This window comes from Pipra filicauda, unplaced genomic scaffold (assembly GCF_003945595.2).
Source record: "Pipra filicauda isolate LSUMZ 115617 unplaced genomic scaffold, ASM394559v2 scaffold100_size2392355_pilon, whole genome shotgun sequence".
In the NCBI taxonomy this organism is placed as follows: domain Eukaryota; kingdom Metazoa; phylum Chordata; class Aves; order Passeriformes; family Pipridae; genus Pipra; species Pipra filicauda.
In genome coordinates, this window is record NW_024103441.1 from 1283818 (window position 1) to 1306092 (window position 22275).

The 22275-nt window shown below is 44.9% G+C and overlaps 1 protein-coding gene across 1 annotated transcript; it reads right to left on the reverse strand.

Annotated features, from left to right (window-relative positions):
• Positions 1–864: 864 nt before the first annotated feature.
• Positions 865–20720, reverse strand: PSMB7 (proteasome 20S subunit beta 7). The gene is made up of 8 exons (XM_027741281.2): positions 20628–20720; positions 20386–20479; positions 20170–20267; positions 19686–19826; positions 19012–19127; positions 12768–12826; positions 1651–1802; positions 865–1030 (listed from the first exon to the last, which is right to left on the reverse strand). Exons 1-8 carry the CDS (start codon positions 20687–20689, stop codon positions 919–921), a joined length of 834 nt encoding a protein of 277 aa, XP_027597082.1. The 5' UTR covers positions 20690–20720; the 3' UTR covers positions 865–918.
• Between the last annotated feature and the right edge of the window lie 1555 nt (positions 20721–22275).

The window sequence follows — 22275 nt, forward strand, 5'->3', positions numbered from 1 at the left end:
GCAGTATTATAGGAAATACAACCCCTCCCCCAAAAAACAGGCCTAAATATGTGTGAAACTGCTCTTACCAGCTGTGGTGTGTGTGTGTGTAGCTGCTTTTCCAGCAAATGGACGGATGGAGAGAGAGACTGTCACTTGTCCCAAGGGAAAACCACGAGAGTCTTTACCCTCTGAACTGTGGCATATCAGAGCTGGTTTTCCAGGATCTTTGCTGCAGGATGCCAAGGCTGGGGACTGGCACCAGCTCACCTTTTGAAGCTGCCTGTCAATGCTACACCTCCCCTTTTCACTTGAAAAATAATTCTGTAGGGGGTTCTTCTGGCTGTTTTTTTCAGGATTATGTAGTGCTGTATGAAACAGCCTGAAATCTCATTAACTCAAGTGGTACAAGCCCAGCATTTTAGGACAAAACAGGTGTAAATGGAGGTAAGTGACAAGACAGTCAAACTGAATGATGCTGGCTCTGCCCTGTATCCTGTCTCTACCTACAGAAAATGGGGCAAAAATAACACAAACATCCCCTGATCCCCAGAGTTCCTTCCCTGCAGTGGGGTGGCAGGAGAGCAGTGCCTGTTGGAGGTCAAGGGCAGCAGTTCAGAACTACCACTGCTCATTGTTTTCATACCTTTTCCTGTTTCCATCAGGAAAAGAACATTCTATTAAATTAAAACTTGTCCAATGGGGCTTACACAGAGCAGCTTTACTCCTGCTGTTCTGCTCCTGGAGTGAGGTAACAAGGCAGCTGGTTTTCTGCCCTGCCCTCACCCACAGAGCTCTCAGAGCCCCAGCCCTGCAGGACGGAGCTGCTGCAGCTCTGCTGCTCGAGCCTCACCTTGGACAGAGCAGGAAGGAGCACCAGGCACAGACAGGGAGGGGGCAGAGCCTCTTTATTGGGCCGGACAGAGCCACAGTCGGAGCTCAGGACGTGTCCATGGTCTGCACGGTCTCGTCCAGCACCTCGAGCTCCAGGTGAGCCACGTTCTCTGTGAGAACAGCAGTCGTTCCTTTTGCACACTTGTACCTGCCAAACCTGGGAAAGAAATGGGGGAAAATTAGTCTGGAAGATGATACATGGGAAAACTTGCATTTAAATTTTACAGACTCACAGAATCACACAGAATATGCTGAGTTGGAAGGGACCCACAAGGTCCAACCCTTAGCCCTGCACAGAACCATCCCCAAGAGTCACACCATGTGCCTGAGAGTTTTAGAACTGATAACCTTTATAAGTTTCCTATAAAAGTCCAAAATAAGTAAAGGAACTGTGCCTACTGCAAAGTCTAAGCTGACTGCACTAACTGACAAAGTTTCAGACAAACCAGCAATTTTAGAAAACTGTGATTACAAAAAAAAAAAATAAAATTGCCACATAACCGTAAAGGTCTTTACAGAAATCAGTGGTCTGGGCAGCAAAGACAAAACTCCATTACTTCCTCAAACTGCCCAAAACTCAAGAGCCTGGTAAAACTGTGGCAGGGAAGAACTTGCCCTGTTCTCTGCACGTGCCTCTGCCAGCCTGTGTTCAGCTGCAGGAGCAGCCACTCCTTGGTTCTGTTCAGCTGCAATCCACCCACAGGGCAGAGATCTCTCTGGCAAAAGTAGGACTCGCCGTGCAGAGCAGGGATCACACACAGCCTCAGGGTCACTCACCTGTCCCCCTTCTTGTTGGCCACGTCGTAGGGCCGGATGAAGTCCAGCTTGTTCTTGCTGATGACACAGATGTCGACGTTGCTGCCGGAGCCCAGGTCGTTGTAGATCCCGGCTGCGATGGCGTCTCTCACCAGCTGCTTGGCCTCCTCCTCCTGCAACAGTGCAGAGGCTGTCACTGCCCAGGGCTGGCAGCTCCCAGGACCATCACCAAAGTGCCACAGGGCGTGAACAGGGGGACTATCCAGGGACAACCCTTTACCCTGCCCATGCTCCACCCCCCCCCAATGGATCAGACTTGCTAAAGACAGTCTAGGAAGCAAAACTCAGATTTTTTTTTTTTTTTTTTTTAATCTTAATGAATGGAGAAAATAAATTTTACCATTTTTAACTTCCAGGCTTTTGTGCACGTGTACGTTCCAGCTGCCTGTCTTGTGTGACAGCTGCACACACATTAGAGTCACTGGAGTTCAGGTACAAGGCTTCCCCGGGTCAGGGCTATTTCATCAGCCTTTATAGCACCAAAATATAGCACCATTTTGCAGCATGGCTTGGTTTGCAAAATTCATCTGCTCATCCTAACAGGAGCTTTGGGATGGAGCAGCTCTGCTCTGCATGGAGCTGAGCTGGAGACCAGCTGTAATTCCAGTCCTGAGCACAAATGCAGAGAATTTACAGAAACCTGCTGAAAACACTGGTCAAACGAGGTACTGCTGTCAAAATACTGCAATTAGTTTCTACTATTTAAGTGAAAAAGTGAAGCTTTGCTACAGTAATGGATGTGACTGAAACAGTTACTATTTAGACCTGAAACAGCCTGAACCAGAGTGCAACAGAGCCCACACTACACAAAGGACATTCACAGAAGTGTTTTTTACATGGAAACATTTCAGGTTCATCTAACTACCCCTCAGAATATCACACCAGATCTCTGATCATCACATTCTCACCACCACCACAAAACCACGACTGGTATTGCTGTGAGGCATCAGGAATAGAGTGTTGGTGGCACTGACAGCCTTCCCGAGTCATTGCAGTGGCACTGGCTCCCTCTGCAGCCCCCAGCGAGGGCACGTCCTGCCCCTCAGCTGCACTGAGCCTGTCCCTGTGCCGGTGAGCTGGCAGTGTCACCGTGCCAGGACAGCAGGCTGTGCCCATGGAGACACAGACACGTGCACACACACACCGGGCTTCCAGCAGCCTCTCCAGCCCAAAGCAGTGCCCGTGAGACCCTTCCTTCTCTCAAGGGTGTGTAAGGAACTGACTGCAAACACTGCCTGCTCCAGTACAGCAATAATAAACAGGGAGCACATCCCTGCACCCGGAGGTTTGGGCCTGTTCTGTCCCAGGTTGTGCAGCAGACACGGGACAGGAGCAGGACATGGCCTGCAGTGAACAACAGAAACAGCTGCAATTCCTACTTCACTGCCAGTTCCACCACTATTACTCTTTATAAAATAAAAAAAAAAAATAAATTATGCTTCCTACTAAGCTGACTAGAACAATACAGCCATGCTGCAAAAATAATTCCTGAACATTTTCTTCAGTGTTTTTGGCAATAAAACCATGATAAGCAAGTAATTCCTCACTCAACTGATAAAAGACTGATTTGTTGCAGACCAAGGGTATTTCAGTACTATAGTGCAAGTAAATAAAATGAACCAAAGAAGTGTGCATAGATCTGCTTTAAAAATAAAGTGGTAGCAAAATCAGAATAATTTTAAGCTACATGAGTATTAGTGTAAGAAAAGCAGTTTAGGAATACTACAGCAAATTGGGGGAGGTCTGTTCCATTCTTCCTTTTAATTTCATCTTTTTAAGACAACACTTTAAATCTCACAGGCTCTTCTAATTTAAAATGTATTTGCTTTTAAAAATGTACTCTATCAACCTACTGTTATAAAAATAATTCTAAAAATACTCATTAAAGTTCAATCAGCAGAGCAGAGCTGTAAGTGCACTGAGGCAGCCACTGCACAGAGAGCCCAGGCTGGAACCTCACCTCCTTCACTGCCACAGTGCAGCCCAGTCTGTGAACCTGCAGGAATTGTCATTTTAGAAAACTCTGCCTCGGTGCTGTTTCCTGCTCTTCTTTTTACAATTTAGAAAGCTGGCCAGGACAGCCACAAGAAAAATCCTGCACGGAGTTCAGCAAGGGCTGCTGTTTCCAGTCACAAAATAGGGGGCCAGCAGGAAACTGCTGACACAGCCTGAAGTACAGGGGCCTCAATGAGCCACTGTAATAATTAATCTTAAAAAACCCTAAAAGTTCAGAGTATATAAAAGGAGCACTTCCTGCTTTATGGTTGCAAAGACCAAGCTAACTGGGAATATCCTCCTGTGGGGCCCAGAGTGCTCCTTAAATGAGATTACAGCGAGTGATGAACTGTAGGGGCAGCGAGCAGTGACAAGCAGCACTTTATGGAGCGATCTGTCTGTCCCCATCACACCCCACAATGTGTCCCTGGACTCCAATGTGCAGCTCCATTTACCTCGCCTGACAAATGGGCAGCGCTTGGGAAAGGCAGCGAGGTCCAGCTCCATGGTAATGGTCACCACAGCTGTGCTGGGGAACAGACCCCAGTTCATTACACTGACCACGAACGGAGCTTCCAAAGGGTGCCTGAGGAATAGGGCAGTAAAGGCTAAAATAAATAACTCAGCATGGAAGGCTAATCTGAAACGGTGTTTGATAAATTATTTATAACACAGACAATTGGCTGCATTTAATATTGGCGCTACTGGTAGCGTCTTTAAAAGATGATTTATGTGTTGTAATGCCATTAAGCTTTATATGGGCCCACTGCTGGCTATAAAGTCTGCTGAGATTTAGAGAATGAGTTTTAAACTGTCACTGCAACATCACAGCAGATAGAGCCTGTATTAAATCTTTACTTTAAACCTGTTATCTGGAGAGTTGCAGTTTGCAGACACTCAGGGCTGATGGATTACCTCTCACAGCTGCTCTGCCGCCAGTCCCACACAGCACCCAGGAGCAACTTTTACACATTATTCTTGTATATGACTTGAACCAAGTTTCTCTTCTCACTTAAGCAATTTCCAGACTTCAAGTGCTACTGGAGGAAAAAAGAGACTTTCCTACAGGAGATGAGGGTATTTCTACATTACATTAATACTGTCTTTACTAATAGCCTGTAAACAAGTTTATCATTATGCTCCAACAGCAAAGGGAGCAGCTGGAAGGGCTTTGGGAACATTATTTCTGCAACATTTTGTAGCTCCACAAGCAAGTTAAACAGGAAATGCCTTTTTCAGATTTAAAAACTCTAGAAATTGTTTTTTTTCCTAATTCTTACCAAAACGAAATGAATGCCTTCTGCAGGTCACCAGGATGCTGTCAGAGATGCAATACACACAGTGCAGTTCTCCAACAGCAATTCTTAGAAGAATTTGAAATGCAGTGCACTATCAATATTTGTATAACATGAATATAAGCAGGCAACTATTTTTGTAAAAATAAACAAATGCAAATATCACAACAGTCCTTTGCAACAATGAAATATGCTCAAATTATATAATATAAAAAGTTGATCCTACTTAAAGTGAGAATCCCCAAGACTCCTGTGGGAAGAGAAGGGAAGGAAAAAAAAAATCACAAGCTTCAGGAAGGACAATGATAATAAAAAAATAAATCCATAAAGGAGTGTTGGGAATTTGGAGGTAGGAAAGAAATACCTCCTGAAGGACAAAATCACCTCCAGAAGCATAATTAGACTTTGGGAGAGCAATCAGCAGAGTACGGGGTGTGAGAGGCTGTGTGGGGGCTGTGGGGTGGAGATCAGCCCATAACTGTGAGAGGTGCTCAGGTCTGCTCTAAGTCCAGAGAGAACAAATCTGAGAAGTACTTTGTGTTCCTTGTAAGGGGAGGCTGGAAGGCTCCAGCAGTCAGAATGGATTTGGCTGGACTGTGCTGGAAACGGGCTGTGACCTTCAAACCACTCAAAATTACAAGTCTTCCCCCAAAAAAGTGTGCATTCCCAGGGCTGCCTCAGAAGCAAGGAATGACATTCCTTGTCTCTTATTTCTTGGTTTTTCATATTAGACCTATGCATTTTACGTCAGCTTCATTGTGACTAAAGCCTCAGTAAATGTTTATTTTTCTAACCATTTTCTAGTAAGAACTTTCCAAACAAACTGCTCTCTAGTCCCTAATTATTATTCTCAGAGACAACAGTTTTTTTCCCTGTTCCAAGGAAGCTGCCTGTGAGCCCAGGCTCATCCCCACCCCCTCTCTGATATCATACACCAGTATAATAAACCACGTTAATATTTCATACCAGGGTGAAATATGCTGGAGTATCAATTCAACATCTGCTGTCTTTAGGGTACTGGCATCCCGCAGAGACGCTTTCAATTTGTAATTGAGTTCTATACTGAATTAATCAGCAGTTTATCTTTTTTAGTAAAATAATGTCTTCCCCACTAACCTGGATTTACATTAACAATTTATGTCAAATTACCTGCCAAGGCGAGGAACTTATATGATTCGGAACTACTATTCAATAACATTAGTTGCTGTATGTCATTCCCTATGTGGGGATTAGTACAATCCATATTTCCAATGGCACGGAATTAAATTACAAGCTCCTCTCACAACTATGAGATTTCTTTTAATACTATTCCCACACTCTGAACCAAGAACGAACAGGAAAACTCATTTAATCCATCACCTCTTGCATATGGGTGAAGTTCATGGGTTTTTAGGGAACAGATTCTCAAAATGAGAACTCTCTCAGCAGTACCAGAGCTGTAAATCTCCCCTGGCACTGGGACAGCCCCAGTTTGCTGCTCCCTGAGCTGCCCTACGGTCACACACCGACCCTCACCCCCCAGGGTATGCAAACCCTGCAAGAGACTACAGTGACAATTACCTGATATTACTGCATATAAACAAATTAATAGCAAGCAGTAACACATCTGGTTTCGAATAAAGCAAATCTCTGCTCATATGACTATTGCTTTACCTCTGACAAAAGGATGGAAGGGAATGAAGGTCAACATTTTATTTGGAAAGGAAGCCTTGGGCTTTCTGGTAATTTATCCTCCCTAATACACCAAAATGCTCCATAAAGCCCGGGCTGGCTCCCAGCTCTGCCTCATCCCCATTCCCTCACAGCAATTGCCCTCGGCCTGGCCGGCCCTCGCTGCGGGAGCAGCGCTCGGGCTTTGTGCCATGTGAAATATTTTCCAGTACATTTTGCCTGTGTTCTGCACTTATGGGAGATACACAAACTGGAACAATTTAAACTGGAACACCTGCTCCTGAGAAATGCATCAAAAATAATTACCTGTCCTCCCCCTACCCTGTGCAGTGAAATGATCTCTTAACACAGAGCCCGGCTTCTGGCCGGCTTGTCTACATTATTATGGACAAAGTTTAAGTGTTACTTTCATAAAGGTGAAGAAATTGTTGCTCTTTGTCATGCAGCAAGGCCCAATTTACACGGAGGCAACATTTGTTTCCCTCAATACAGTCTGCAAACAGCACACTGGAAGGCGGCACTGCTGGGTACCACTGGTAACACACTGGTACTTGGGCAGCGTCCCACAAACTGGGCTTTGATCCATTCAGAGGGGACACCTCCAAACACCTCACCTGTAATCCCAGCCACTCCACAGCACACCTAGCTGGCACACTTCAAATCAGCCCATGTTTCCTGTTTAATACCAGTTCCACAAAGGAAATCAATCCAGGGCACAATTCTGTGAAAGAAGATGAAAACTGTACAAACTGTCCAACGTGTCAGGCAGAAACCAGGTTACCAGAGGATAATTGTTATCTAACTTAAGAATAAGAAGCAGGTACGATAAGCCTTTATTTTCTGGCTGACTGTATGCACTAACACCTGGTATTTACCCATAAAATCCGTGTCTGCAGGAGACACTAACACAGCTATGTCAGGAGAGCTGCAAAGTGCAGTGCCACGAGCTCTGGCAGCACGGAGTGGAGATATGCCACTAACAGGCTCAGTTCCTGTCACGGGTAATGAAACACCCAAGGCACACGAACACAAAGTCCTGCTTTCTGTTCACCCAGTCAGATTTCCCCCCCACATTTACTTAAATCTCCGCGTCTGACACCAGCAGGGGTTCGAGTATCTCAGGCAGGCTCTCCAGCCTAACTCCCCTAGTCTGGTTGATCTCCATTGTCTGCAGGAGCTGAGCCCGACCCTCGCAGCGAGCGGTGCCGGTCCCGCCGAGTCATTAAGGGGTGTCAGCTGGCGGGACCGGCCGCAGTCCCACACCTGAGCCCGTGGGGCGCAGCCACCCTGATCTCCATCGCTAATGAACACGGGCTCATCTGCAGCCTGTCACCCGCCCAGCCCCCCGCACACGACAACACCGCCGAGACAACTATTGTTGAGGATTAGAGAGTTTCGACAGATTCCAAAAATAGCTCACTATTCATGCCGGTGGTTAATAAACAAAAACAATTCCACCATATTGAGGGACAGTGGGAAATGTGAGCACAGGAACGTTTGAAGGATCTATGTGTCAGCTGCTTAGAAATGGAAGAAAGTGACATGTTTTCATAATATTTTGTATGTGCCTGATGCATTTTTTAGTGAAATAAGAGGTACACAGTGAAAGCTGCATTCGGGCTACTTTGCACTTCGGTACAGCAAAGATCCCAGAGCACGTGGAGCATCCAGAGGAAAGGCTTCTCCGTGCCTCAGCTGCTTCACTCAGGGATAGGGGGATACTCACGAGTACCTCAAAAATCACTTCTCCCAAACCTGCCCGCCAACCTGCTCACCAGATTGCTCCCAACCCACGCTGGCCCCAAACAGGGGAGCAGAGTCATCACTGCAGAAAGGCCACCAAAGCAAACCTGGCCAACAGGGGAAGGAAGACACCCCTCCAGTGGGACAGCAAGCTGCAGGTTTGGGGACAGCACAGCTGCTGCAGGGGAGAGAGCTCTGTTCCATGTGGAACACACTCACAACAGTCTCCTCTGCTTTTCATCTGTTCATACCCTCCAGGGTATTTTTGTTTTCATTCAGTAACACTTGATTTCCTGCCACACTTCAGAAACGGTACAATAAATGACTGTAAATATCATCTCACATATTTGTAGTGATCTGTCCTAGAAATAATTATTAACTATCTGCCAGACTATCTCCTTTCATTTTTTTCCACCTATTCTATGCTCCTGAACTCATTACTCCAAGATTTACTTCATTTCCTTGCAATAGCTCTGCTTTCTGTGGCTTCTGCTGGTCCTCATCCTTTTGGAGCCTCTTTTTATTAAACCTGGCTTTTTTGATGAAATACAGAAAAGAAATGAAGTTACAAGCAGCCTATTTCCTTGCTTAAACAAGAAGGCTACAACACAGCTCCACTGTGGATCAAGTAATTCTTCTACAGACAAAAAGCTTCTACTTTTCAAACACCAGAAATCAAATACCAGAATAAAATATATCCCCTCTCCCCATCTCCTGAGGAATTCAAGAACCAGAGGATAGATAAACCCAGAATTCCAGCACTTAATTCTGTAGACACTTTTTTCCCCAGACCACGACGGTTTCCATATCCAGTATTTCTTTGTTATTGTTTAACACCAGAAGGCACAAACGCATTTGCAAAATGACTGTGAGGTTTAAAAACCACGTGGCGACTCTATTGGAAGAAAAATTGGCTGCAATGAAAGATCTGAGCTCAAAACACTCCATTAGATGTGCTGTTCTTCCACTTATGTTTTTTAAAGCAGATCTATAGCTGCCCACATGACAGATTAATATTGTTCCACAGTAGTTAGGTGCTTGGCATTACATTTTTGAAGCATCTACAGGCCTTGAGGGCTGAAAGTGTTCCCATGCTCAGCGATCTATAATGGTTCCTCCAGAGGCCAGCACTGGCTCCCCAGCGAGCCCTGCCTCCATAAATCAGCTGCACAAGTGGCACTGGGGGCATCCCCAGCCGTCCCCTCGGAGGGGTGGGGGTGAGGATCATCTCCCAGCACCACAGCCAGGGAAAGGACCATCACAGTTGGCACTGACAAAGCATGTGCTACTTAAATCTGAAGACACACTAAGTCTATGGAAAAAAACACATCCTGCTGGTGTTAGCATGCCTCAGGCACTGGGAGAAGCTTCAGCAACTCATCTTCAAAAGGCAGAGAGCCAGGGCTCTAGAAACCTGCAAAAATTGGCTAAGCCTGCAGTCTTTTTTTTATTTTTTTTTTTAGGTTTTTTTTTTTTTTTTTAGTTGAGCATCTTCAAAGTCTACAATTCTAACTGTAGGGCACAGCAGCTGCCACTGCAGATTTGATCCTCTCAGCTTTTGGCAGCTCTCAACTTGAAATTCTAGCAAAAGAATTTTTCAAGTTGCTATTATTGCCTGTCATGGATTTATAAATATTGTGCACTATCTGCTGTGGCATGGCTCTCCTGGGACACCAGTGCATGCCAAAAGCATAACAGAATGAAAAACAGTTCCTATTCTTCAAATAAATGCTAATTTTTTTTTAACTGTGCTCACACGATGCGTTTGGTGATCAGCTTCAATAGTACAGAATATATACCAGAGGCAAAAAAGCTGATTGTCTTTTCCAGTAGTATTCAGCTGCTACTTTCATTAAGCTTGTTTAATTACATTCCAGATGCTAATTTGCAAGTTGATACCAGAGGGTGCAGGACAGTTTGCCTTTGAATCATTTTTCTGTGATGTGATGGTCTTGAAGCACACCACTACCCTCCAGTAGCCCTAGGAAGATATTCTGACAATTAGTGCAAGAGAAAGGAGCATTGATCTTGACAGAAAAATAATAATTTTCTACCTATTTTATTAAATTAATCTCCAGGAATTTTAAGTTTATTTTCAATGCAATTTCATAGGAAGTTTTATGTAAAATACACATGGCGTACTTCAGATTTAATTTGGATTTACTTCAATAGAAATATTTGTTATTTTGTTAATTTACTGTAAAAAACCCCATATCTGACTTAAAAGGTAAATATTAAGCTGGCAGCCATAACAGAGTACGAGGAAGTGTTTAAGAGTACAACTGAGCTTTAGCACCTGAAACTTTGCTGGTTTGGTTAATACACTTCCTGAATTGCTATTAGATAGATATCAGATTATCCAGGAAAACCAAAGGAAGAGTTAAGGTACATGTGAGTCTCAAAATCTAAATATCTATTTCAACAAATTGGTAGGCTGCATTTCTGCATGCTTGTTATAACAGTGACTATCTGCTGCCACTTATGGTTGTGTGTGAAGACAGTTTAATGAGGATGACCTTTCTAAATAGGAAAATTTGGAGATTTACCAATTTTTGGTGCCTTTTTCGGTTGCTCTTACACAGAAAATGACTTAAAATACAAGCTTGAAAACTAGCTGAGAATCAGATGAAAATGTGAGTTGCACAGCACAGCTCTTTGCCACTTGTATCTCTGAAAGAGGACTGTTGTGCTGTAGCTGTTGATTCCCGGGATCTGCAGTCCATGTTTTCAGTGGAACAGCACACACACCAAGTGCACAGTCACCCAGGAGGCTGGAAAAGGAGACTGCCATTCTTACAGCAGCGTGAGGGGAGAGGGGAAAACAGAGAGCCTTCCTCTCTGGAGTGGCTCTATCAGCCATCTGCTGTGACGCTCCCTCCCGAAGACACTCGAGTGCCTACTAAAAGTATTCCAGTATTTCTGGTAACATTTATAAATACACCGAGGACCAGAAGCCCAGAGTCTTCAGATACCACCCAAAACACCGTGGCAACACAGGAACCCTGATCCTCCTGTGTGTCCAGAACTTTGCACACCTACAGCTACTGCACAGGTACTGACAGGAGAGGAGCCAGGGCCAGGGGGAGTTGGAAAACTGCTTCTCACCAACACTTCAGCAATTAACTAATGCAAACTTCTCAAAACAAGGTGGTTTTTTTTTTTAAATCAGCTGGTATTAGACATGGTGCCTCGTCAGGACAGGTGACAGGGTACAAGAGATCACTTTACATTTTAATCTATCAGCTTTATAGAGAGGAACTCAGTGGACTGACGGGACCATCACAGTGCACTTGAAGGGGAGGAACTGACCCACAGCAGCTGCAGAACAAAAATGAGGAACATCTGAAGACCTCTGCTGATGCAAATAAACTTCTTCCTTTTCCACATTACTCAGGGATACTGGAGAGCTGCAAGATTTATCTGCATTTTAGACTGAAATGATTGTGACTGTTAGTGTTACAAGTAATTTTTAATGGGTTCAATTTTCAATTTTGTGTTCAATTCTCATTTCTCCTTTACTGTGGAATTATTAATCAATTGGAATGAGAAGAAGTGTTCGCAGAGAGTCTGAAGAGATTAATGTGGTTTAAGAGGGCTTGACATTACTGAGGCATTTTACAAAACAGAGTTACAGAAAGCCCTGTAATTGCTTTGGGGTTATTTTCATCAATAGTGGGTCTGGAGACAACTGGATTTTCAGGGTTTAGTTTAGGAGCACTGAACATGGTGTAACCAAGTGTAAGGAAATACTACAGAAAATACAAAAATAATGCACTGCATCCATTTGTAACTGAACAGCTTGTTCTGATCTTATGACACTCAGATTTTAGCTCTCCTGAATGATTCTAACAACCAATCAAACATTTTTCAATTTTATCAGTATCAGCAGCAAAACACAAAACCCACAACCTTAAGAGTCTTCTGATAATCAGCTTTCAATAGATGTTAAATTGCAGACACCAGTTCTGAACACACCAAATCAACCAGGATTGTTTCATGTGCTACTTGAACACTTTTTGTAGCATTCTCTTTTCAAGACTGAGAGAGAAGGACTGACGGATAAAAAACCAGCAATATTGACTGTGCAAGGGCTGGTAAATTCCTGAAGTCAACTATAACCAGTAAGTTGTAGGTCTTTAAAGCTTTCATCTACATTAAAAGCACACGTTTTTCCATATAGAAATATAGCTTCTTGCAAATTTATTTTATCCATCAATTTTTACAACTTTACAGTAAGCTGGCACTAGTATATTTTAAGTGCAGCAAAACTAGAGTAGTTTTAACTTCTTTAAAGCTTCAAACCTCTTAAATTCTTGTGATCACAGGGATTACTGAGGGAAGAAACACTGAGATTTAAAACCCCAAGATTCTTACCTCCATGTCGGGTTTGTACTTATCCTCGAACACTGCCATGGCTGCCAGTGATCCAGAACCTGTGGGGACAACACCAGGACACTCCTTTAGCCAGTGGAGTTACACAGGGTATTTTTTTAGAGAAAAGTATAACCCATTTCAGCAGCACAGAGCAGAGTGAAGCCCAGCTCAGCTCACCACACGCTCGGGGTGTCTGTGCTAAAGCCAGCACCTAACTGAAGCCCAGAGGTGCAGCTTGTGTGCACACACTTGGCACGGTCCTGTCCTGAGAGCCCTTTCCTGCTGACCAGTTTGAACATCAGATATGAAGAGGAGGTTAATGGAATCCCTACTCCAGTGCTCCTGCCCTGCTCCCGTGCCTGCCCCCGTGAGAGGGGATGTGGGAATGAGGAGATGGCTCCGACCCTGGCACTGTCACCCTACACGTGGGGTGGGTGACCCAGCCATGGGAGCAGGGCAGGGGCTGCTGCCACCAGCTTATTTCCCCCAGCAACTTGGAAACAGTCTGCTGTGCATTTACTCTGTGCCATTATTTTTACATTGAACAATAACAGATGAACAAAGTGACAGAGATGAAACCACGAGTTTAATGTTCCTTCTCCAGAAGGGACGAGGTGCAAGTGCAGTGATGGAACAGGAGCCACCTCTGCCCAAAGCACTGGGACTGCAGGGTTATAAATGGGCTTTCCATGAAATAATACAAAAAGCAGGGTGATACTATCTGAAACTGTAAACTTGCTTTGTTCAGAAAGAGTGAGCCTTCAGGAAGATTATCTTGTCTGTCTGTGGCCCTACCCATATTTCAGAGAACACTACTTTTGGGGAGTGAATAAAGTTACCTGCAATTTTTTACTCCAATTAGAAGATTTTTTGGCATTTATTACTTTTTAACTTGTTTTGCATACTGCTATCTGTTTAGCTGGGTCACAGAGAAAGCCATATTTCCTATTTAAAATGATTTGTGTATATCGCTTGACCACCTCAATGGTTTAGTGAAAGCAAAAGGCAGCGATTAAACAGTTTCAAATGAGGTGTCCTGCTGATTTTATCAAGTCTGCTGAATGTATAATGAAAAAGGAGAAGCTGACAGTGACACTGTTGAGAAAATACAGACTACCTTAGCTGAACCATTTAAGGAGGTCCAATTATAGATCAAATTTAAAGGGTTGAAACAGCAGATTTACAGACACAAATCAATGAACATGGTAATCCCGATGAATATGACAGATATTCCTGTTACAGAATATTGCTGTGGTTGAGGATCATTACCTTTACAGTACCAAATACATCACATCTAAAAGCAGTAGGACACTCTAAGTGTGTACTTGTATTACAGGCAATGACTATTCATTTACACCTTGGAGCAATACACAACTCCATTTTTTAAATGCTGAAACTGGGAATAAAACAGATTTTTAAGCAGAAATGAACTGCTGATACAAACAGCTGATATCACAGAGCAAATCACAAATAAAAGGAATTTTACTGATCCTTCAAACAAGGTCAAAATAAGGTGGGGGCCAAAACAAATACAGGACCTGAACCATAAAATAATAATTCTTCTGGAATGACATAGGAACATTTCTAATGAGGAAAAAAAATATCTGAGCTATGGTCTCAAACCAAGCCCACATTCTTGCTACACCCAGATGAGGGCCTACTATGAGCAGAAGGGAAATCCTCAAAGCTGGGAAACAATCCTGCCCTTGGAGAAGGGTTATTTGACAAAATTAGAGTGCAAAGACTAAAAAATATGCAAGACTGAAATATAAAAGGTATAAATGCACAATTTGACTGAAATTAATACATTAGCTACTGAGTTAAGAAAAAGTGGTCTTAATTTCTTAAAAATTCTACTGACATGTAAAAATTATTGATAACACATGGCTCAGGCTGGATTAATTACTCCAGCTCCTTTTTAAAATAAGTTCCCAAAAGAAGCTATGGGCAGGAAATCAGCAGACTTAAGGGAAAAAGAAAAACTAAAATGGCGGGGGAATCTTACGTTACAGCACATGAAATCTTTTATACATAAAGAATTACACTTAATTATTTATCCCACTATGTTACCAAGACACAATAAATGCCAAATCCAGTATCAGCTTTAAATAACTAAATACAGACAGTCCTACAATGTAAATTTTCAAAGAGCTGTTGAAAGTCTTAACTTAATTAAACCTACATGTAGACATTTACATCTGAAAACCCAGATCCTAAGGAGGTTCTATCAGAACAGGAAGTAAAGCTGGAAAAGCTGAATAGACTCGTTTGCTTTTTTCTCTGGTGCTTATAAATCCCAAACATAAGCTTTATAAGCTTGCAGTTAAAAACTGCCTTAGCAAAAGCCTCCCAGCACAGCTAAGCATTGTCTGACAGAACAGATTTTATCTTAAACAGCACAGTGAAAATTCTTCACTGTTCCCAGCACCAGATGTAAGCCCGGGGTGCTCACAGCGATGGACAAACACTTCCCAAGGTCTCCACCAAGGCAAACCACGTGCTGTTTGCCCACAGTGCTGGGAACTGCAGTGGCACACAGACATCCACCTGTGGCACAGGAGCCAGGGCAGGCCCCCTGCCCTGCTGGGGATGGGCACAGCCCCTGGCACACAGGAATGCACAGCAGCCAAGGACAGTCACTGCCCAGCGGGGCTGAGACCCCGCTGTCCCATCACACCGACTGCCCTCTCCTTGGCAAACTCCACACACCATCCACACAACCCCACAATGTTCCAAGTACTTCAACTGCCTTGTGAAAGCTGCATTGTAACAGGAGAGCAGGCAATAAAATCTGGGAACTTAAGTAAACACTGCAATAAGGTTTTCTTATTGCAGTTCCTATAAAAACACAGAAAACTTGGATATTAAGGGTCTATGGAGAACTTGTTTGTATGTGTGGAAACAGCTGCTCTCTTGTCCGTGCACTTGCACAATAATTCATTTTTAACAAGCATGTTTTGCCTTTATGTAGAAACAAGCTTCACAATTCCCAAACATAATGTCTGGAGAAAGATAAAATCCAAACACAGCAAAACACCATCCATTAATTAGGGATGGATTTCCCACCTCATACACACAATAACTGATTTAAGTCACTGCCAGTTCGGACTCAGCCCTCCAAAGGTGCAGCAGTTCAGCCTCAAATCTGCCAGAACCTTCAGGAAAGCTGTGCAGTAACGTGTCATTAAACAGTGTCTCTACCTGAGCCCAGATTCAAGGGACACCAAACCAGGTGTTTATCTTAGCTAAGATTTCAAACTGAAGTCAACACACAGCCAATGCAGAAATAGGAAATTTCCTTTGTTGGACTTTTTTTTTTTTTTCACATGTTTAAAGTTTCTCTCTCTCTGCTGTGCATGAGCAGTAAGAATTAAAACAAAGAATAATTGGTAAAGTTATCATTTATTTCTATTATATAACATTCAGGGAAAAAACTCTTTCAGTTGGATCCTCAAAACCCACTAACTGCTAGGAATGGTTACATTTAATACCCTTGGAAACACAACCATCAAGAAAAAGATGTCATTTCAATTCCAAAGAAATTTTTTTGCATACATTTTCAGTAAGCTGCACTTTAGAAACAAATATTCAGGAAGTATTAATCTAGTATTTAAATACATAAAAATACTGACTGCCAAGCAAATTCTAAAGAACTACAGAAGCTGAGAGGTAAAGCTCTACTCTGAGACAAATGCCTTTTAGTCTGATGACTGGCATGAAGCAGGTGAGTTATGAGACCATAAGAGAATTTATTGTTTTCTTAAGTAGCATTGGTCATTTCCTGAATTTTCACAACAAAGTTATTAAATTTCCTGGATGCAATTGTAATAAATTCACTTTAAAAAACTGTCTGGTCCTCACTTGAGCAGTTGTACCACTTCAGTAGTGATTTAAAGTGAAAGATAATTATTGATACATAGCAAAAAAATCCAGCTGACAATTTTCACTGTGTTTTGTAACTGCAGGAGCTTTTCTAAAACAGATGAACTGGATCTTTTTAGCAGAACCTTCACTGAAGACAAGTTCTTATTGCTAAGTACAGTCCATTTCCTCACCCAAGGACCTGTTTGCTACCCCACCTGCCACACTGGAGGATGTGCAGAGCCTTGAGAGAGCAACATTTAGCACTTCCTAATCCATCACTGCCAGGGCTCCCTGACAGGGCATTTATTCACACACACTCATTGTTATTCAATTTGCTGTTCATCCCAGGTAAAAATTCCGTGATCTCCGCAGCCCCACGGACTGGGATCATTTTTCAGCCGGATCCTGGCTGGGGGCTGGCTCCCAGCAGTGGGAGTGCTTGCTCTGCAGCACGACACTGCCAGTGCATGAAGAGCTGATTTATGAATATGAAGCACCACTGGCACCAGGGGAGCAGCTCCAGCCACCAGAGACTCCTGAACACTCCGCCTGCTTCTGAAAGCTCAACTACACACTCCAACTGCTTTAATTTTATGCATGCATTTCATTATAAGTCTAGGCCAGAAGCTTTCCTAGACAAGCCAAGCCATCAGACAATCTTGCATCGTTTGCTGAAATCCAATTTTGTCCTTTGTCAGCATAAACAGTTTAATTTGATGTTCTCACTCCTGAGTAAGCACTGAGTACCTTTTAAATTTCCCTTGCAAGGCAGGACACCACTCTGTCCATCCACAGACAAACTCCAGCACACCAAAATAAAATCCAACCTCTCAATCTCCTTTCCTATTTAATACTGAATTTCCAGAAGCTAACTGGCCAAAAATACCTACCCTGATTTAAACAAACTGCCTTTAGAACACTCAGGGAAAAAACAACAAACAATAGAGCAGGCTAAATAAGACTGAAATGCAATTCCAACTGCTGTCTATGATTTGACTTTTGATAGAACTGAAACAGCAGAAAAACTATCTTTTGTCTATATGCATAAGCTAATTTTTTATTAGCTTATGCATATAAATTATTTCCTAGTCACTGGAGGAAGTATCAGTGCACCATGAGTGGGAAGGTAAAGGACAGTGATGCTGAGAAGGGCTTTGTCTGACAGTGTGACCAAAAGGAGTGTGTAAGCACCAGCCAGGCCTGGTACTGCCAACAGCAAATCAAAGTTTAAACTACAAGGAACTTAATCCATTGATACGCTACTTCCTACTCGTTTGAACTTAGCCTGCTACTATGTTATTTTTGTGGAGGGAAAGAGGAGCAGCCAGGATGCTCAGAAAGGCCACTCCGGTACTAAAGCAGGAAGGTCACCGTGTGCCCAGGGGAAGGCGTGTGGCTGGCTCCAGGGAAGGCGCGGCAGCTCCCGGTACAGCTGGGCTGTGCAGTCCGTGGTGCCGGGAGCGGGGCAGGTCCGTGGATGCGGGATCCAGGGGAGCAATCCCGCACAATGCCGGCACGTGACCGCGCGGGCCGTTCCCGGGGCAGCGGCGCCATCCCGCGGCCTCCCGCCGCCACTGCAGCGCTAATTGCACCGGGTCATCAACCCGGGCTCATCACACGGGCACCACTGCAGCGCTAATTGCACCGGGTCATCAACCCGGGCTCATCACACGGGCACCACTGCAGCGCTAATTGCACCGGGTGATCACAGCTCATCACACGGGCACCACTGCAGCAGCTCCAACAGCCCACGGAGAAACACACCCCTCACCCCTCCAGGAGAACCCTACCGAGGTGTTTGATGCAGAGGTGCCAACCAGGCGCAGAAAAAACTAACGAAAATCTACGAATTTACATCTTCCCATCGCAGAACCAGCAGAAAAGCTGCCCCAGGCATGGGCTGAATCCAATTTACTAATCTGACACACTGCAACTTCAGATCAGTTTTCTGATATGTTTACTCAGACTCTCCATCACACTTCCATGGTTCTACCAAAACCAAGCTTCCCCTTAAAACTGCCCGAGTCTTCCGAATGAAACACAAGTTCCTCAAGTGAAATTTATATGAACCACAAGTCAGGACTACATGCAAACCACACTTCTGAGGAATTTTTTTCATTCAGCAAGGTTTTTGGGAATCCCACAATTCTCACGTGGGGAACACACAGCAAAGCTCCTAACACCAGCTTTTCAGCAGCTGAGAGTTAAACAGTATTCCAGCCCATGTTTGTAAAGAAACAGAACAGTGCACCCACCTCATAAACGCAGGTACAATTTCATCTTTGAAGTCTGAGGCCCGTACAGCTCTCAGCAAACAACGGAGTTCAAATAAAAGCACTTTAAAGAACAGTTTGAAGTGTTGCCCCGTGGTGTCACTCACCCATGGTGACGTAGGGCAGCTTGTCTGTGGATCCGTGGGGGTGGATGCTGTACAGGTGAGGGCCCGTCACGTCCACTCCCCCCAAAACCAGGGCAGCGCCGATGTAGCCTTGGTACCTGGGAGCAAGGTTTGTCTGTGAGTCTGAAACCCCACAATACAGCTGTGGTTCTATTTAACACAACACAGGCACTGGAGAACTGTCCCACAACTACCCAGTGTAGCTCTGTACTACACAGGCTACTTCTACCAGCTGGGAGCAATAAATTAAGAAATTTAGGAAAATACAGTTTATTCCAGTGTCCAGCAGACATTGTGAGGCAGTGATTCTATTGCAAGTCACATAAAACTCCCAGTTTTACAAGCCTGCACATTACAGTATTACTGGTCCAGCCATCTCACCAAAGGTACACAACAGTTCTTCATGGGTGTGATCAACAGCCTATTAAATTAATACCTTTCTATTTTTGCCATGTGATCACTGCACCACAGCACAACTATAGTACCAATTCTCTGAAACTTTGATTTCTCTTCCACCTCAGTTCAAAAGCCTATGAAGCAAAGAGCAATTACAAAGCCTCGTTATGAAAGGTAAGGAAGCTGAGGGAGGGCGCTCCTTAAGCATTACTTAGTGGTTTTAACAGCACTGTTAACAAACAAGAAGCCCACTCAGTTACCTGAAGAGCATCTGCTTGAGCATCCTGTTGGCCGTGACAACCCTTGGAAGTCGTCCTGTGGACAGGGAGTGGAGCTCCAGGTTGGAGGAGATCAGCTGAGTTGTCATCTCAGTGTCTGCAGCTGTTCCAGCACCACAGCAACTGAAAAGCGTTGGAAGTAAGTTAGGAAAGGGTGGAGAGGGCAGGGGAGGCAAAAATCTCTATGCTTTATGCAACAAATAGAAATTTTCTCTTTGTAAAATTGAGGAAATTAAGTTCTCATACAGTCAGTATTTTCAGAGCATGAAACAAGACAGCCTGTTAAGTGTAAATAGAAAACCACAAATCCTCAAGCCTTGCTAATAAATTATCGTTTTCAAGCACATCTTTATATTTGGTGTTAACAAAGGACAGAGCTAAAAACCCCAGTACCATTACCAACACCATCACACAGTAATGGACACAAATAACTATTTATTACACAATGAACAATATCAACACTTACTAGATATTGGGGGAAATGAAGTGTATTTTTGAACAGTTCTTGTCAGCAACAACCATCCCCTCGGTTGCTCTCGTATCCGCTCCGAGGACGATGCCATCCTAGAGGAAGGGAGAATTATTCCCGCTCTCCACAGGGCCGTTCCCGGGGGCAGCGGGGGTGACTCAGCAGCAGCGGCCGAGGCCTCTGCGGGCCCGGCCTCGCCCCCGCCCGCCTCACCTTGAACACGATGCCGGCGATGGTGGTGCCCGTCTTGCGCGGCGCGGGCACCCGCAGCCCCTTCTGGGCGAGCTCGGCCTCCAGGAGCGAGTTCCTGCAACACAGTGGAGTGAGGCGGCCGGAGGGGTCCCCCGCGCTCCCCCGGCCCGGGCCCGGGCCCGCTCCCCCCGCAGCCCCGTCCGCCCCGGCCCCGCTCCCCCCGCAGCCCCGTCCGCCCCGGCCCCGCTCCCCCCGGGCCTCACCGCGCGCAGTTGTCGAAGCTGAAGCCGCCGGCGGGCGCGCTCAGCACGGACACGGCCGCCATGTTCCCGGCAGGGACGGGCGCGGCCAGAGCACTTCCGGGGCAGCACCGCCCGCCCCGCCCCGCCCGCGGCGCGAAATGGCGGCGGGGCCGGGGGAGCCGAGGGGCGGTGCGGGCATGGAGGGCTGGGGGCGGTTGTCGGGAATGGGGGAGTCATAAAGGCTGGAGGAGACCCCTGAGATCATCCAGTCCAGCACTGCCACTGTAACCTCCAAAGCACTGCCCCCCATCACCCAGCGCCACCTCCGGACGTCTCTTGAACACCCCCGGGGTGGCAGTTCCAGTCTGAGCACCCAAACAGCGAAAACATTTGTCCAACATCTAATCTGGGTCTGCCCTGTCTCAGCCTCTCTGTAAAGTTCTAATGTATCCATAGAGAACAGAACTTCTGGCTACATCTGCAGAAAGGTTGTGCTTTAAAGCAAGGCAGACAGGTAGTGAGAATTCTCTGAAATCTACCACATATCTAATGTGCCTTCTAGGTGTGTAAGTGCCTGAAATTAAAAAACCCGTTGATTAAAATAAGGTAATTTTTTTTTTGTTCCACACATTAGATGTTAATTACATGGGGCTCTTTCTCTTGCAGAACAACACAACAATGTGAGTAGCTCCTTGGCTTCTTGCCTAAAGGAAACTTTCTCCAAGTATATAAGTATTTTACCAAGGAAGTGTCTTCCTTCTCGAGGCAGTTCGTGCTTGGAACACGATGTTATTGCAGTAGGTGCCGTTGCTGAGAGGAGCTCCTGTTTTCATTCCAAGAGGAATGGTGGCTCCCACACCAGCAGTGGCTCAGCCGTGGAGCAGCTCCCTCTGAACAGTGCCCAGAAAGCAGGTGGCCCAAAACCAAAACTGGGGGCCCGTGTGTCCCCCCACATCTGCATCCCTGCAGTGACCCTCCGAATTATTGAAAAATGAGTTTCCTCCATCAGGGTGCTCTTCAGGTGAAAGTAAACAAACAAAAGTGGTGGGGTGGGCAAAGCTACTGGGCGATGTCTGCTTTTCCCTCCAGTGCTCAAAAATACTTGCCAATGTGAGAGAACAAAAACAGCCACGGGGAAGAAAACCAAACCCCAGCCTCTTTCTTGACTGTGCCAATCTTGCAGAAAAAAGCTACCAGACCACAAAAGACCATCTTTAAGATAAACACACAGAGAACCTGCACTCTACACCCTGTTCTCCCCTTCTTTCAACCCTTGGGTAACTGCAATCCCATGTTCTTGTACACCAGTAAGGCTGGGAAGCTGTCTGAGAGACAGAATATCCTGCTGCCAGATGCTCTTTTTTCATTCTAACACAGTTGTTTTTCTCTTCACTTGATAAAGTTAAAATAAACAGTCTCTGGGGTGACTTACAGGCGTCAAAATTGGATTGGCATACAAACTGTAGAGCAGTTGGTGGTGGGGAGTCTGGGGAAAAGGAAACAGCAGGTTTTAGCTAGAGGGGACAACAGCTTTATTTCCCTCTTGGTCCTTGACAACTAAGCAGATGTCCTGCAGTTATTGTTTTACCTTCTAGTAATATAGAGCCTTTCCAGATCCTCCCAGGTACACGACTGGCTCTCTTGCAGATGTGCAGGTACATCTCTTCCC

Excerpts from the sequence above, each read along its gene's own strand:
- PSMB7 (XM_027741281.2), bottom strand. The coding sequence starts at position 20,689 with ATGGCGGCCGTGTCCGTGCTGAGCGCGCCCGCCGGCGGCTTCAGCTTC. Across the intron at positions 20,480-20,627 it reads AGCTTCGACAACTGCGCGCG|GAACTCGCTCCTGGAGGCCG; the intron begins GTGAGGCCCGGG and ends ACTGTGTTGCAG. Across the intron at positions 19,827-20,169 it reads TTCATTTCCCCCAATATCTA|TTGCTGTGGTGCTGGAACAG; the intron begins GTAAGTGTTGAT and ends AACGCTTTTCAG.